Source organism: Rissa tridactyla, chromosome 6 (genome assembly GCF_028500815.1).
Source record: "Rissa tridactyla isolate bRisTri1 chromosome 6, bRisTri1.patW.cur.20221130, whole genome shotgun sequence".
Lineage (NCBI taxonomy): Eukaryota > Metazoa > Chordata > Aves > Charadriiformes > Laridae > Rissa > Rissa tridactyla.
The window spans coordinates 43,221,975-43,237,427 of record NC_071471.1 but is presented as its reverse complement, the minus strand read 5'-3'; the positions used below and the strand labels follow the sequence as shown (position 1 = coordinate 43,237,427).

The following is a 15,453-nucleotide window of genomic DNA, read 5'->3' as shown; positions in this document are numbered from 1 at the left end:
GTAAAACCTAAGCTTTGACATGTTTGGCTCCTGTTCCTGGTAAATGGGTAAAAACCAATAGATTCGTGTTCCCTTTCACAAATTATTATCTCCATAAAGAGCTTCCAGGATAAGTCAGAGGACCAGCATCAGGGTTGTGGGGAACCTGAATCCTGAGTTTGCTAAGCCAGAGTTGCATCCCAGTCTGAATCCAGGACCTCAGTGTTGAGGCTATGTGCAGGGAAGAAAAGACTGTCTAGTTCAAGACATTTTGGATCAGAAGCAAGACAATAGGTAAGAGTTAAGACCAGAAGACAAGCAAGAACATAAAAAGGAAGAAAAAGGTTGTTTGCAAAGGAGAGGCCCTCCCACAGCTACCCCAAAGTACACTTACTTGGTACGCTCTTATCAAAGACTGCACAGCAAGGTGATCTTCAACAAGCTTTTCAGCTTTACCCGGTGTCTGGGCCAGGCCATGGCTCTGAAGAAACGATGCCTTTCTTTCCGACTGATCTGGTAGATGGGGGTCATATGCTTGGCCAGCGTTAGCGTTTCGGAAAAACAAATCCCAGGACTGAACATGTGTACAGAGAAGGAAAAAAAGAAGGAAAACTGATTACCTCAAACAGAAGTCTCAACCAAAAGCAGCTCCTTCAAGCTGCAAATGGCACCTCGCTACTTTACAGTACTAAGTACCACTAATACCCACCAAAAGAAGAGCACTGATATGTCTTCATTTTGGTAGCAGCAACTCTGTGTTTCATTTACACAGAGCCCTTTTCACCTCATTTCTTACCCTGAGCTTGTTCAGTGGAAAACTCTCCAGCACGTATGAGTGCAAAGCATCTTCATACATTATTCATTCACACAGCTCTTTTTAACTGTGATGTTTATTCAGGCAACCAGTAATGGGTATGACATTATGCTGCTGGTAAAGAGGTATCAAGCCTATAAATCTGAAAACCTTAATAAATTAAATTAATCCATTCCTTTAACGATACTTAAAGAATTTATGATACTTCAAGACACTCACTGAATATGCCAAATCAGAATCAGTCCTTAAGGGCCTTTCTTGAAGAATCTGTTTAAAAGCAATTACGGCTTTTCTGAGTGAGACTGTTGATCGAAGGTCCTTTCCTCACTAGCTTAGGTTACCTTACTATGAAAGAAACTATGGACCCAGTTTCAGGTGCAAGTCATAACTTTAGAAGAATACACATTTCAGAAACTGAATCACAACAAACGAAAGATCCATTTATTGCCATCTCCCCTTTTACACGACCCACTTCCTCCACATACGCCCAAATCTGGTTTTCCTAAACTGTTTCCATTCTGATGAGGTGTCGCTGTCACAGGTTAGAATGGTATTAGATGCCAACAGACAGGAGCAGAACAGGAAAGCTTGCACTAGCAGGGGACTAATCAATACTTGTGCTTAGCTTACAGTTTCCACAAAAGGTAACGAAAGGTCATAAAATACTTTCCTCAGTTTGGCTAACTTAGGAAAGAAAGGAAGTTATTTCAAAACTTTAAAAATCTTTGTGACTGGAATAGAAGAACTGTAAAAGCTAAATTTCATTTTGTACAGTGCACGTTATTTACCCTGGCTGTGAGCTTGGAACTAACACGTTTTAAGGAACCAGTGCCAGGAGAGACAAAACATAGCCCAAATATTTGATTTTTTAAAAGAATATTACTTAATATATTCATTACAGAATACACAAAAGTAGTAAAATAATGTAATACCAACACTGCATGACAGAAAAATATTTATAAAATTCTGGTTTCATTAACAAAAAGTCTTCATGTTGAAATTTCTACAAGCTTTAAGGTGTTCAGAAACACTGAGAGGGGCAGCATACAAGAGCTAGACACTACCCAGCCTTCCGAGTTCAAGTTATATAAGTAGAGGGACTCATTGAACCTGTGGACAGAAACCTCATCATTAACATGAAGCCTCTGCCCAAGAAACACTGCTTTAGTGTATCTCTCCTGCTTCTTTATTAATACAAAGCTGCTTTGATACAAATACAATAAACTTACTTAACTTAGCTCCCTGCTCTAACACAGACTTCTTTAAACATAGCCTAACTTTTATGTGCCATTACAAATTAAGACAGACAGATCACGTTTGTTGGTCAGTTCCAGACACGCTGACGAAGACTTCATTCCTCCTCCCTTTCCTCATTTATGCCTATTTCCTGTATTCTTCTTACTGTGACACCTTGCTAGAGGCACTGAGATTAGAAGTCTGAATTTACACAATATCCTATAAATGGTCTATAAGAGTCTATTAGTGTAACTGCATCTCCTCTGGTATTCCCTCTATACACCTTCTTACTCTGCATTAAGAGCAGTATTATTATTCCACCCCTATACAGCACCCAGTCTGACAGTTTGCACATCACATACAGTGAAAAATAGATACAATCCCTTCATGTTACAACTAAGGCTGCTTGACTAGAGGAATTATTCTGGCAACACACAGTTATTAACTTTCATTAAATTAGGAAATTCCAAACACATTTGGATCCATGACGAATCTGACATTTGGTATTCATTCAGAGTTTTAATAAAGAATATGTTTTGCTTATGTTAAGGTTTCTTCCTCACTTTTTCCAACACCATGATACACATACAATGAGGATAATAATACAACTATTCCTTTGTTGAGTCAAAAGCTTTTTATCTAGATGCAAAAGTTATCACAGCACAGTCCCACAAACAACTGAATATGTTTTTAGACAAGTGCTCTGCTGAGACAGTTGCTAAAAAAATCCAAATAGACTTGCCCAACAAGCTACCTGTTTAAGGAGAATAACCATAGGACCCTTTCTTCATTCAAACTCACAAATAAGAAGAAATAGCTTCAAAACGTTTACATTTGAAGATGCAGCCAGCTGGGACAGAAGGAACCCACACTATTTTTTCCTATCGCATTTCTGAACTTATTGATTTGTTGGGCAGGCTTGACATTTAATCAGAGGGGAGGAAAAATACATCATTTGGCTACAGAAAATTAGTTTTTTCTAGATACACATCCATCAAAGCCTTTACAAATTTCTACAGTGTCTTTCAAGATTGATACCAGATTATAGTCTTCAAATCCTGTGTATCAATGTCAGTCTTTGGCAACAGCATTTGCCATGTGACTGAACAGACAGAAGACCAGCTTGGTCTCACAGCAAACCTGCAGGTTCTCAACTAAACTAGTGAAGTTCTTTAAGAAAATGGTAGAGGAGAGTTATAATAGAAAAATACATCTGTAAAAAATAAATTACTATAGTGATACATAATACATTCTTTTTTTTTTCCCCACAAGCAAATCTATATTGTAGTTAACCATTATTTTCTCAAGTAATATAATACAATTCAAGTGACTTAGTGACAACATCCTACTCTCATATAATAAACAGTGTTGCACTTAGAATAACAAGTAACATATTAGTTATCTTGATGGTTTGGTTTTTTTCTAGTGATGTTACAATATTTATCAACAGCAGTGAGGAGACTAAAGCCTTAGAAGACGCACACTGAGCATCACTACATCATTTAAAGAAAAGAAAGAAAAAGAGGAAGTCAAAACAAAACAAAAACCCCACACTTTTTCCAAGTACATAAACCAAGGAAGTGATTACACAAGCATGGCAGAGCAGCTGCATACAGGATAACATGGTAGGCATTATGTACTCAATATCCAACCATGCAGTTTTGTAATTAATCTTGTGATAGTAATAACTGAGCCTTGTCAAGCTTCTCCCTTATGATCTATGGCCCTGACACCATGCTTCAAGGAGAAATAATGACGCCTTTTTCAGAGCCCACGTCATTTTATTCTGATTGTTGTTTTGGCTACTTTAAGGATAGGAAATTCAAAAGACAAGGAAAAGTGGGAAGTCATCAGGAAAGGATTTACACAAAGAACGAAAGCTCCCATGGATATAAATGCATATTCCTTGATATATAACCATGGTATATATAGAAAGGAGCAATTCTTACAAAAACTGCTAGCAACACTGAATACGCTGATTGGAATGTGAGAGCCATATTTCAAACAGTTTTAAATAAGCATACATCAGAAGACACGTCCAGTCAAGTCTTGAGAGACAGAAATAATTGGAGGAGCCTTGATTAATTGGTGTTTGTAGGTAAAAGTGAACAGAGTATGATTTTTAAAGCCCAGCAAAAATATAGCTCTTTCACCTCATCAACTAGAAGAAGCACATCCCCTCTGATAAGGGGGAGATGTCCAAGAAGAAGAAACTTGAGGAAAAACAGGAAAAAAGAGGAGAGAGAATGTAGCGTCTAAACTTTTAGCACAAATTGGCTCTCTAAACCATGCTGTATGAATACAATGAAATATGAGTGGCCTGCAGAGAGAGTCAAATGATTAGCAATACTATAACCAACACCACATAAGCCATTGGTGTCTCTTGACGTTACTTTTCCAACACTTCCATCACTGTCTGTTGCAGAATGACAAATTCACAATTTGCTTATAGTCATATGACATGAGTTTTTCTGTATTTTTAATAAAACAGGCTGAGGTCAATTCTCAATATTTTTAACGTGTTTTTTATTAAAGCCCAAATTGAATAAATTCTGTCAGCAAAAATATTGGGTAGGTATCTAAAGCTTTCAGGTGATGAAATGAGAGGGTTTTCAAGAAAACAAAAATTAATTTTGTTGATAAAACAAAGTAAAAGTAATTGGCATCATTCTCCTCCCCCTCTTTTTTCTAGGCTGTGAAAAATCTAATTATTTAGGCAAGAATAGCTGTAAAGTAATCCTTGATGTCCATCAATCATACTCTTTTAAGCCTCATAAACCAGGCACACAGTGAATTTACTTCAGTTCATTACTGTTGTAAGTATATTACATATAGTTAACCTGGAAAAGAATTCACACATTTTTAAAATGCATCTTGAATTACCTGGGATACACTCCCTAGGCCAAACCCTACTCCACCAGTACATTTCTATTCCTCTGTCAGTTCACTTATGTTAATTTATTGGTCGCTGTTAAACCTACAAACTGCATCACCTCATCAGGATCCTTTGCCCAACTGTGCCTGAACAGTCAGACGAATTGGATAGTCTTTCAGCAGGATTTTTAGCATTTCCGTCTACTCTCAAGTATCAGCAAAATAACAAGCAGGTCTAAATTTATCAGAAGCCTTTGCTCTTTGCTAGGGCGTTGCGCCGGGAAGGTTTCCCGCCCCCGCAGGAGACGAGGGTGGCCTTTAGGCGGCGCCTGACTGGGGAAATCGACCCGGCTGTTCAGCACCCTGGCCAGCTCCCGGTCGTTCAGCACCCTGGCCAGCTCCGGCCGGCAGGCTCAAAGAGAGACGAGAGGAGAGGAGCCACCCCTGGAGATGGGCTCTTCAGTTCAAGCGTTACACAAAAGGCCTAGGATCTATCTGCTATGTGAACGACATTCAGTCTTCACAGTTGTCACTGCATATATCACCTTCCAACATGGCTAAATTCATATGCAACATCCACAAAAAAACAGCTACAAAACTGCTTTTTTTGGTCCCCTTTTTCTTTTCCTCAACATGCGTCACTTCCTCACACTCTAGATAGAAGTTGTTGCTCTAAGTCTGATAGTCTAAGTGACATTTTTATATACGTGCCCCACGAATAAGGGAATACACAAATAATCTGGTAAACATTTTGAGCACAATTCACATTACTTCGCTAGAAAATGACTTGTCTGTCTTAGAATTTATCAGACTTCTCATCAGCTTCTCAAGTTACTACACATGTATCACCATAAGAGAGACTTCCTTGTCAGCAGAAAAGTTTAAGTCTATGTATTTTTCCCCACAAGAAAGGATTTGGGCAATAGATTTAAAGTTAAAAAAAAGCAAACAAATGTATGTCGCCTGGAGAGAGAGGGAGAGAGACAGAACAAAATACATTTCAAGACACTTAAGAAGGCTTTTCTGACAGTTTTACATTCAGTTTAAAGGTTACAATTTCCACAGCTACCTAAAAGGAACTGAACATTCATCTTCTTCATAAAGTTTAGAAGTACCAACATCAACACTGTCCTGGTTTGAGGTAAAACAGAACTAATTTTCTTTTCAGTAGTTTTACTTATCAGCTAAGCATCTTCTAACTAACTACCTCTCTGAAATTAACAGCATATTTTTTAGACAGCATTGGCTTCTAGCAGATAAGGTCTGATGTTTATAGTTAATACCAAGGAACGGTATGCGGAGAGGCTCCTGCTTATACTTACTGCTATAACAACCAAGGTGAGCTAACTTTGTTATGCACCAAGTTGAGGGTCGGAAGTGGAAAAGCATAGAGGGGTCACACCTGCGGGGAAGAATGGACAGGACAGGTGACCCAAAACTGACCAACAAGGTATTTCATCCCATCTGCATCATGCTCAGTATAAAATCTGAGGGACCAAAGGGGTCAGTCCTCTTTCTTTCTTCAACGGCCAGTGTCCGAGGAGGACTCTGTCCCTTCATCTGCCTTTGATCCTGAACTTGAATCCAGTTCCTGAGTTCAGCTCCCGTCCGTTGCTGAGTCCAGTCTGGGACTTTCTCAGTGCCTGCCGATGATGTGATCGTCATCCTGGGAGCTCCAAACTGGTTTTCTATATATTGTATACGTATTTCATTATTTTCTTATTATCTTTTCTTTTTATTATTTTATTATTAATATTTCATTAAAGTAGTTTAGTTTCATTTCAACTCATAAGTGTCTGTGTCTCTCATTTTCTCTCATCTCCTGTGAAGGGAGATGCTTTCCCTTCTCTGAACGGGAGAGAGGTTAAAGAGAGCATCCGTCATTCATTTTAGTGGCCAGCCCAGCCCAAACCATGACCAACATATACCATTTAAATATAACATATGCTCTGATATAACCTTATTACGATAAACAAAAAATTAAAAGTATTTTATTTCTTGGGTCTTCTTCCAGATGCAACTAATTACTTAAACTGCTAGAACAGCATTTCCATGGAGGAATACTGGAAGTTTCTGAGCAGCTTACTATTTCTGGTCTGGACTTCTCATTCTTTCTGCTCAGCTCACCATGCCTGTTGCTCCTCCGTACTTTTTCCTGCTGCAATATCACATCTTACAACAATCAATATGTGGGAAATTAGTTTCACATTTTTTATTTCATACAAGACCTTTTTCTGGACTTTTTATAAAACAAGTCAAAAAACAAACAAAAAAATCGATTCCACTCTTAACCTAATATTATCGTACACAGTCAAGTTTTAGACTTACCTTATGTACGCTTTTAGGGTTTTCAAGCCATGCATAATACATTTCCTCCACATAATTTGAATTACTTCCACTCAGGAATGGTTCTGAGGTTCCTGATGAAGCATACCGTTGGCCATGTAAAAGTACCCTTCTGGCTATATCTTGCTTTTCCAGAAGTTTAATGCCATGCCACTTCAGCATAGCCGCAAACAACTTCAGATGACTCATGTTTGTTTATTAGACAGAAGGTTCAAGTCTATTAATAAAGACAAAACAAACCTAATCAGAAAAAGAGCAAATGAATTGCAGACGTATTTCAGCCTCACACTGAAAACTGAGGTTTATGGCTAAAGCGCTCTTCAATGAAGCTCAGGCCTAGGCATGAAGTTCTTTTCAGGAGAGAGGCCACTCCATGACTGATGGTAGAGCTACTCTTAGAGCAGTGGAAGTGTCACTGATGACCATGCCCACCCCACAGCTTCTGTAACTGATAACATCATCCTGGTTCCTGAAGCAATCACGATACCACTTGTAACACATGCCCCCTGAGCCTTGGTTCCCTGGGAACAAATGAGTCTGCTAATCATTGACTTCTCTGGAGCTCTTGACAACCGTTAACTGCTGTGTCTCATAGAAAGCTGCGGCCTTTTACCAAGTCAAACCGGGGTACATTCAATGAACCGTGTCAACAGCAAATGCAGCGGATGAAAAAAGCCTGCTTCCTCAAATGTATGCCATGGATAATGGAGCTGACAAATAATTAAAAGTGTTAGCTCAGTGTTCATATTGACATTAGCCTCAAATCAAACAGTGCTACACTAAGAAAAGGCTCAGTTTAATTTGCTTTCCTAACTAGCAACGTTTACCTCGTCCTTCCAAAAACCTCTTGAGTTTTTTTAACAAGGACAGCAGATTCTCTGTAATTTTGAACACAGTGAGAAAAACAGTAAGGGTTGAATCTTGGGAATGCTGAACACCATCAGCTCCAGTGCCAGCAAAGGGAATCACAGCTCACCTTCAGAACAAAAAGAACAAATGTAGCTAACAATTAGAACAAAAATAGTACAATCTTAATGCTGAAGTCGCTAAAATTGCAAAGGAATAGCAATAATATGAAAAGAAATATTTGGAAAGGTACAAGAACATAAAGGGTAGCATACTAATTAAGAGGAAGACAAATTCAGATTTAACTCTGAGGTGTCTCTCATTTGGTTTATTGTACAACTAGAGAAATAATTTATTCGGTCAGAGGGTAAAATCCAAGTTTTTTGTTGTTTAGTGTGACTAGTTGAACAACTGCTAAAATCAAACAAAAGTACTGAGCTGCCAAATGAACTTTAAAGTGTTTTAAAAACAACACTGTCATTTTGAGTCATAGATCAAATTTTGTTACCTATTATACTTAAAGATTTTATCTCTACTTCAAGAAATAATAGATACCTTAAAAATTCTGTACAAATGTTTTCTGTATATAAATCCCATTAAATTATTTTCTCACTGTTTTTCCTCTTCCTCCTCTCCCTCCAAAAAAACGAAATACACAGTCATAAAATTCCTAAGTTTGTAAGGGACAGGAAGAGCCATATTTTTTATCAACCAATTTAAAAATTAACATTGGCCTTAAAAAATAAAAAGGAAGAAGAAGAAAGAAAAAAAAAAAAAGAGGCTCCTACTAAATAAAACAGTATTACTGCATGCTTTTCTCTGGCATCACATTTTTAACCCAACATCTATTTTGAAAACTGCTGACTGGATCCCTTTCCTAGTCGCTGACTTTAACCGTATCATCCCAGCAGTGAACTCTCCTCCTTTTTCACACCAAATTCCCTTGTCTCCTCTTTCAAGACTTCTACAGCCTTTACGCTCTCATCCACTTGCAGATCTGATGCCTAGCTCATAACACCAGCTGCCATCATCCACTTACTGAATTTTCCAAACAAGCACTTGCTCACATTCTCCACGGTGCTTAGATACAGGAAAAGCATTCTCCCAAGGCAGGATCACCAAAACTAGTATACCTAGTATACTCTTTTAAACCTACCAAAACCCCAAAACCTCAAAACCACGTACTATTCTATCCTCACTTGGCATTTTCAGGAAATTGGCAATGGTTAGGCTACTAGTACACTGAATCACCTATACATTAACATTATTTCGTATCTACCTATATTCACTTGTCATTTCGCATTTCATAGATTCAAAGCTTACAACACTGATTTCCTCTAGTGTCAACACCCTACCTATGATTAGTGCTCCTAGGCAACTGTAGGAACATAAATACTATCAGCACTATTTTGAATGCAGGTTAAGTCCTGCATAAGCTCAGAACAACTGGCACAACACTTACAGATTTAATATATTGTCTACATAAATAATTCTCTTTAAGATGCTATGGCACTAAAAACAGTATGCATCACATTATTCTGCAAAACTTAGTAAGATTTCAACCCATTGTAACAGTAAGAACTGAGAGGTCACCATGACACCTAGGACTTTGTCTGTGCCCGTTCTGACAGAAATGATTATTCCACCTATCTTATTCCCTGCAAATCCCACCCTCTACTACAAAACTTCTGCACATACACCTGAGGGGTGGAAACACATTCCTAAAGGGTTACCTACCCTCATTTAAAGTGCTTAACAAAGAGCTGGAAGAGAAAGGAACGAGTGGAACGTTTTTCTCAGTTTATCATGCTACAGTGGCAAGCTTCTTAAGTACAGGTAATTTTACATTCATTCTTCCTCCTATGTCTGCCTGGAGAATGTGTAGATCTTTCTTCTAGCAGTTAGCAAAGAACGCATAGCAACGTAAAAAGAATTTGTCAGGAAAATTTGAAAATGGATGCAAATGACATAACATGTAAGAGAAACAAGGAACTTATAAGTGGTACCAGCCACTTCCCTCCAGTTCCATTTAAATTTCAAAATGGGGTCAGAGCCATACTTCAAGTTGTAACTACTGAATACGCAATCTATAGAAGCGGATATGGGCTATGTCACTCCTGTGAAGATATAAAGATCACAGGTGAAGAAAACTTATCACAGACATTATTCCCACCTCATGAAAAAGCAATGCCTTCATTTTTATTGCGGGTGTGAACTAAAAATGGACAAAGCCACCAATCTTGTAATTCCAGTCAGATTTCAACTACAGATTAATTTCACTCAACGAAACTGACTTCTTCCTAGTTCTTTCTTTCACACACACATACACCGCTCTTCAGCACAGATGTCAGCTGTCAGCAGCTAAACGAATTGGTGACCACCAGCATGATCATAGACCATTCCAGCCCACTCAGCCTTGAGACTGTCAGTCAAAAATCAGCACACAGGACAGCAGGCAGAAGTCAGAAATAGTTAGGATTGCTCCACTTCACTATGTTTCCTAAATCAACCCTGAAATCAAAAGAGTGACTGGCAAGGAATCAAGCTGAGTTAAGAGCAACCTAAAGGAAGATATTAATTAAATCTCTACCGGAGGTCAAAAATAAGAAAGAAGCAGTGAACCAAAAGAACAACCTGATATTTAATGCACCAAAGCACCCTTAAAATGGTGAGAGTAAATGAAAGCCCCTAAGCAGCTGAAAATTTCTGCAGCTGTTCTGCAGTATGGCACATGTGTCTCAAGCTAGGAGCTAGCTTTCACCTCAGCACTTTCAACTCTAGAAGTGACCTAATGTCATGGACAGTCTTCTGAATTATTCTACAGAGGCTTCTAGAGCCTGTGTATAGAAGCATATCAAAAAGAGACAGCAAGACATTTCTGAGAGTGAAGTGTTTATCTAGAATTTTCAAGATCACTTTAAACATAAATACATTGCACAGGCTAGCATCCTGTGCATCCTATACCATCCAATATTCTCCTGATATTGCTGGTACCCTTACTGAGCTTCTTAACACACATATGAAGTCTTGTTACCAATGCTAACAAATGGTCTTTACGCTCTGCAGAAGTAGTCAACAATACATCTGGCCCATATTTCACAAAAACACTCCTTCATCCACTATCATCGTCATTTTCTCCTATATTCCCCATACAAGTCACTGCTAAAGCTCTTCTTAAGATTGAATAATTCCAATAAAACAAGGCTGACAGTGAAAAAAAAGGCTGAAAATTAAATAAAGTATCTCCAAAAGCCTGTCATGAGTGGAGAGGCATGGAATATCCTTATCAAATATGGCTACGTCAAGAATATATACCTCCGCATACTAAATGTTTCTTTTCCTTCCAGCACAGATGTGCCATACTGAATAAAGCAGCATAATTCCCCATCCAAACAGTTGACCTGGAGGAAGCTTACAAGCCATGCATTCCCCACATGCCACACACTGTAAGTCTTGGGCAATGGTGGCATCTCCATGCAATAAAAGTACACAATATAGGACTCTCCCCTCAAGAAAACCGTATTCAGTGGGTACCAAGGGACATCATCACAGACTCTCAGCTACCAAAGCGTTACAGAAGAGCAGGAGGGATGTATCTGGAAGAGGTCGGTTTTACTCTCCTGCCCCTACCCGTAATGCAAGGACGGGTCCTCCCACGGCCACCCGACAACACCGTGCCACGCCGGTGTCCTGGTAACCTTGGCTGCGACCACAGGCCCAAGCAGGCGAGGATGCCAAGGCGGTCGCAGCCACAACGGTGCTGCCAGAACCCGGCCCGGGAGGGCCCCGCCGTTCCCCCTCACCCCGGGCGGCGGCTCCCCGCCGCCAGGCCGCGCTCCAGGGCCCGGCGCGGCCCTGCGGCGCGTCCCCTCACAACCGCACGGCAAAGCGGCCTCCGCCGCCCCGGGGGCCTGCGCGGGGGGACGGTCACCCCGGCCCCCAGGTAAGCTCACACGGGCCGGGCCGGACCTGGCCCCGCCACGCCTCCCACAGCCCTCCGAGCCGGGCTGCGCCCATCCGCCCGGCCCGCCGCCCTCCGCCCCTCGCCGGCGCTGACAGACCTGCGGGGGCGGGGAGGCTCCGGCCCCTCCGTGGGCCGCGGCACCGTCACGGCCGCGAGCTCCGCCCGGGACACGGGCCGCGCCGAGGGAGCGGCGGGGCGGGGGACCGTCACCTGCGTCACGTGAGGGGCCGCACGGCGTGCGCCCGGTGCGCGCGCTGAGGTCACGGCGGGGCGGGGCGGGGCGGTGTCCGCAGCAACGCTGGTGGCAGGCGCGGCCGCCGCGCCCGCGCCCGAGGCCACGCCCTCTCCCGTGGGCCACGCCCCCCCGGCCCCTCAGCCAGGGTCGCCCGCGGCGCCATTTTGGTGTTGGCGCTCGGCCCGGCCTGGGGTGGGTGGGCGTTGCTGTGCGCCAGCATTGCCCGAGGAGCGGGGCCGTGTGGGCCTCATGAGGTTGAACAAGGCCAAGGGCAGGGTCCTGAACCTGGTCCAGGGCAACCCCCTGGTATCAGTACAGGCTGGGGGTGAAGGGGTTGGGAGAACTGGTGGGTGAGAAGCTGGACATGAGCCAGCAGTGTGTGCTCACAGCCCCAGAAAGCCAACAGTATCCTGGGCTGTATCAAAAGCAGCGTGGCCGGCAGGGCGAGGGAGGAGATTCTGCCCCTCTGCTCCGCTCTGGGGAGACCCCACCTGGAGCACTGCGTCCAGCTCTGGGGCCCTCAGCACAGGAAAGACATGGACCTGTTGGAATGGGTCCAGAGGAGGCCACAGAAACAATCAGAGGGCTGGAGCACCTCTCCTATGAAGACATGCTGAGAGAGTTAAGGTTGTTCAGCCTGGAGAAGAGAAGGCTCCGGAGAGACCTTATAGTGTCCTTCCAGTGCTTGAAGGAGGCCAATAGGAAAGATGAGGAGGGACTCTCTATCAGGGAGCGTAGGAATAGGACAAAGGCTGATGGCTTTAGACTGGAAGAAGACTAGATTTACATTAGATATTGGGAAGGAATTTTTTACACTGAGGGTAGCAAAACACAGGAACATGTTGCCCAGAGAGGTGGTTGGTGCCCCATCCCTGGAAACATTCAAGGTGGGGTTGGATAGGGCTCTGAGCAACCTGATCTAGTTGAAGATGTCCCTGCTCATTGCAGGGAAGGTTGGACTAGATGACCTTTGAAGGTCCCTTCCAACCCAGACTATTCTATGATTCCTGGAAGCCCCGTGGTTGCTCCAGTCGCCTCTCCCGATACACAGTGAAAGCATTGCTGTGCCGGACACCACCCAGCCGGGGTGTGTGACCCTCTGGTAGGGCCACCCACCATGGGGTGTCTACAACAGGAGATCTACCTGGCAGGAAGGAAAACAGGATAAAATGAAAATCCATCTGCAAGATTTCTGGGTGATTGTCAAGAAAACTGGTGATAGAAGTGGACACCTTTGCAGCTGCACAGTGTGAGGTATGGTGGGGACATAAAAGATTATCCTGGCCTTGAAGACAGTGTGCTACACCTTCCTCACGTCCATCTTCAGGCCTGTAAAGATACCAGTGCAAAAAACTAATTGCACTTGACATTAATGGCAGAGGACAGCATTAAACTTTATGCATATGTAGAAAGTCCTTCAGTGATCCCTGCCCAACAGTTTTCATTAAAAATAGAATATAAGTATAAACAAAAGCAGTGGTCAGATGAATAGCTGTGAAGGGAACACAGAAGGAAAACACATCTAAAGGATAAGTTTTTCACACAGCTCCTTGTACAGGAATGAGTGGAAGTTTCAGAAAAGAGATGTAAAATGTTCCAAGGACCCTTATGGTTTCACTCCAAAATTTCTACATAAAGTAGACTGAAAGTAGTAGATCTTGACAAAATGATTGGAATTAGTTTGAGGCATTTTTTTTGAGTGAGTTATTGTCCTGGGTTATATGGCCAAATATAAAATGCAAGACAATACAATTTTAAGTGTTCCTTTGCTGGCAGAATTTTTGTTTATATCTTCCAAGTTTTCTTCTGTCCTGGATGTCTTCAAATTACAAATGTCTATCCATTTTCTGTAATAATTCACAACATGACATATTTGTTATTTACCTGCTCTTAATCAAGTTACATAGTATATGCAACAAAGGTCAATCATCTGTACAGACGCTAAAATTGATATTTCAGGTAAATATTGACACCACCACATAAATACCAATGTTTAATAATTTTCTGGGTAAATGATAAAATATGAATAATAGGAAAACTGGGTATGCCTTAAAAGGAGGGAGGAGAGAAAAAGAGCTATAATTTGTTTTGTGGTAAGGGTATACTGCAAAAATGAGTTTATCAGGGTCAGGTGAGCAGAAATGGAAGGTAAAAACCTTAGGAAGGAACGCAACAGGCTTCATTGCCTAATGGTCACACAGATTTTCACGAGGCTTCTTGGTTATTACAATTGTTGATTAGGGTAAAATTAACTTCTAGATTAAAAAAATCTCCACATAAATAAACAAAAAGCCTTATTATCATCTCAGCAGTTTTCCTAGCAGGCGTGCGTCTTCAAGAAATTGATAAATACTGCAAAAGCGGAAGTGTGAATGATTTTGTGTTAACATTTTTGCGATATAGTATTTAGTGCAGGGAGTTGATGGCACAGAGGGGAGGACACTGGTTGCAGGGACGGTGCTGCCAGGGAGGGCGGCTGCCACGCTGGCCGGGGGAGCCCGTCACCACTGCAAAATGAAATGGGTGCTGAACCGGTTACTTGCCGCTCGCCAGATGCTGGTCAAGCCTTCTGGCAAGTGCTGAAATATTGTTAGATGCTGCAGCTACTAATTGAGTTTTAACCTTATTATGAGCAGACAGAAGCCATCTTTAGAGCAATCAGGTTATGCTGACTGAACATAAATTCAATTAAAAATTATAGTGAGGAGAAGCAGACCTCCCCTCTACTTCAGAGGGAAACCCACACATCAAATCTGGCTTTGAATACCATTGCAGTGAACAGGGTAAATATGCTCTGATAGACACTAAGATACCACAGTATGTTTTAAGTGCTTATGTTGTTCCCTGAAGCCTTTGCCCGATTTCACAACATTTATGTTTTCTTTTTTTTTTTTTTTTAAATCTTCACACAATGGGAAGTTCTGTGCTTGAAACAGCAAAATTCTTGTTTATTGTGCTTTGGTGCAGCTCCTGAATTCTCTGGTATTTACTTTAACTGGATTTCCCTCCCACCTCTCCCATTCAGCTCTCGGTGCCTGCCCCACCAGCTCTTGTGTTGCCTTACTGCTGCTGGCTTTCCTTTGTTCGGTGTCACTTTGCCACCCTTCTGCACCTCCTGGGCCGTACCTTCTTACCATTCATCTGTCTGCTCTCCAGTGA

The 15,453-nt window shown here is 41.8% G+C and overlaps 1 protein-coding gene across 2 annotated transcripts in view; it reads right to left on the bottom strand.

The window, feature by feature from the left end:
* The window catches only part of OGDHL (oxoglutarate dehydrogenase L), a 58,724-nt gene extending 46,456 nt beyond the window's left edge, over positions 1-12,268 (bottom strand). For both annotated transcript variants that reach the window (XR_008467186.1, XM_054207295.1), the window contains exons 1-3: positions 12,157-12,268; positions 7,232-7,466; positions 374-553 (exon numbers count right to left, since the gene is read on the bottom strand). Coding sequence is in view for 1 of the 2 variants with exons in the window: in XM_054207295.1 (XP_054063270.1) it covers positions 374-553; positions 7,232-7,438 (387 nt within the window). In the remaining variant the exon portion in view is untranslated. The remainder of the gene's footprint in view (positions 1-373; positions 554-7,231; positions 7,467-12,156) is intronic.
* Between the last annotated feature and the right edge of the window lie 3,185 nt (positions 12,269-15,453).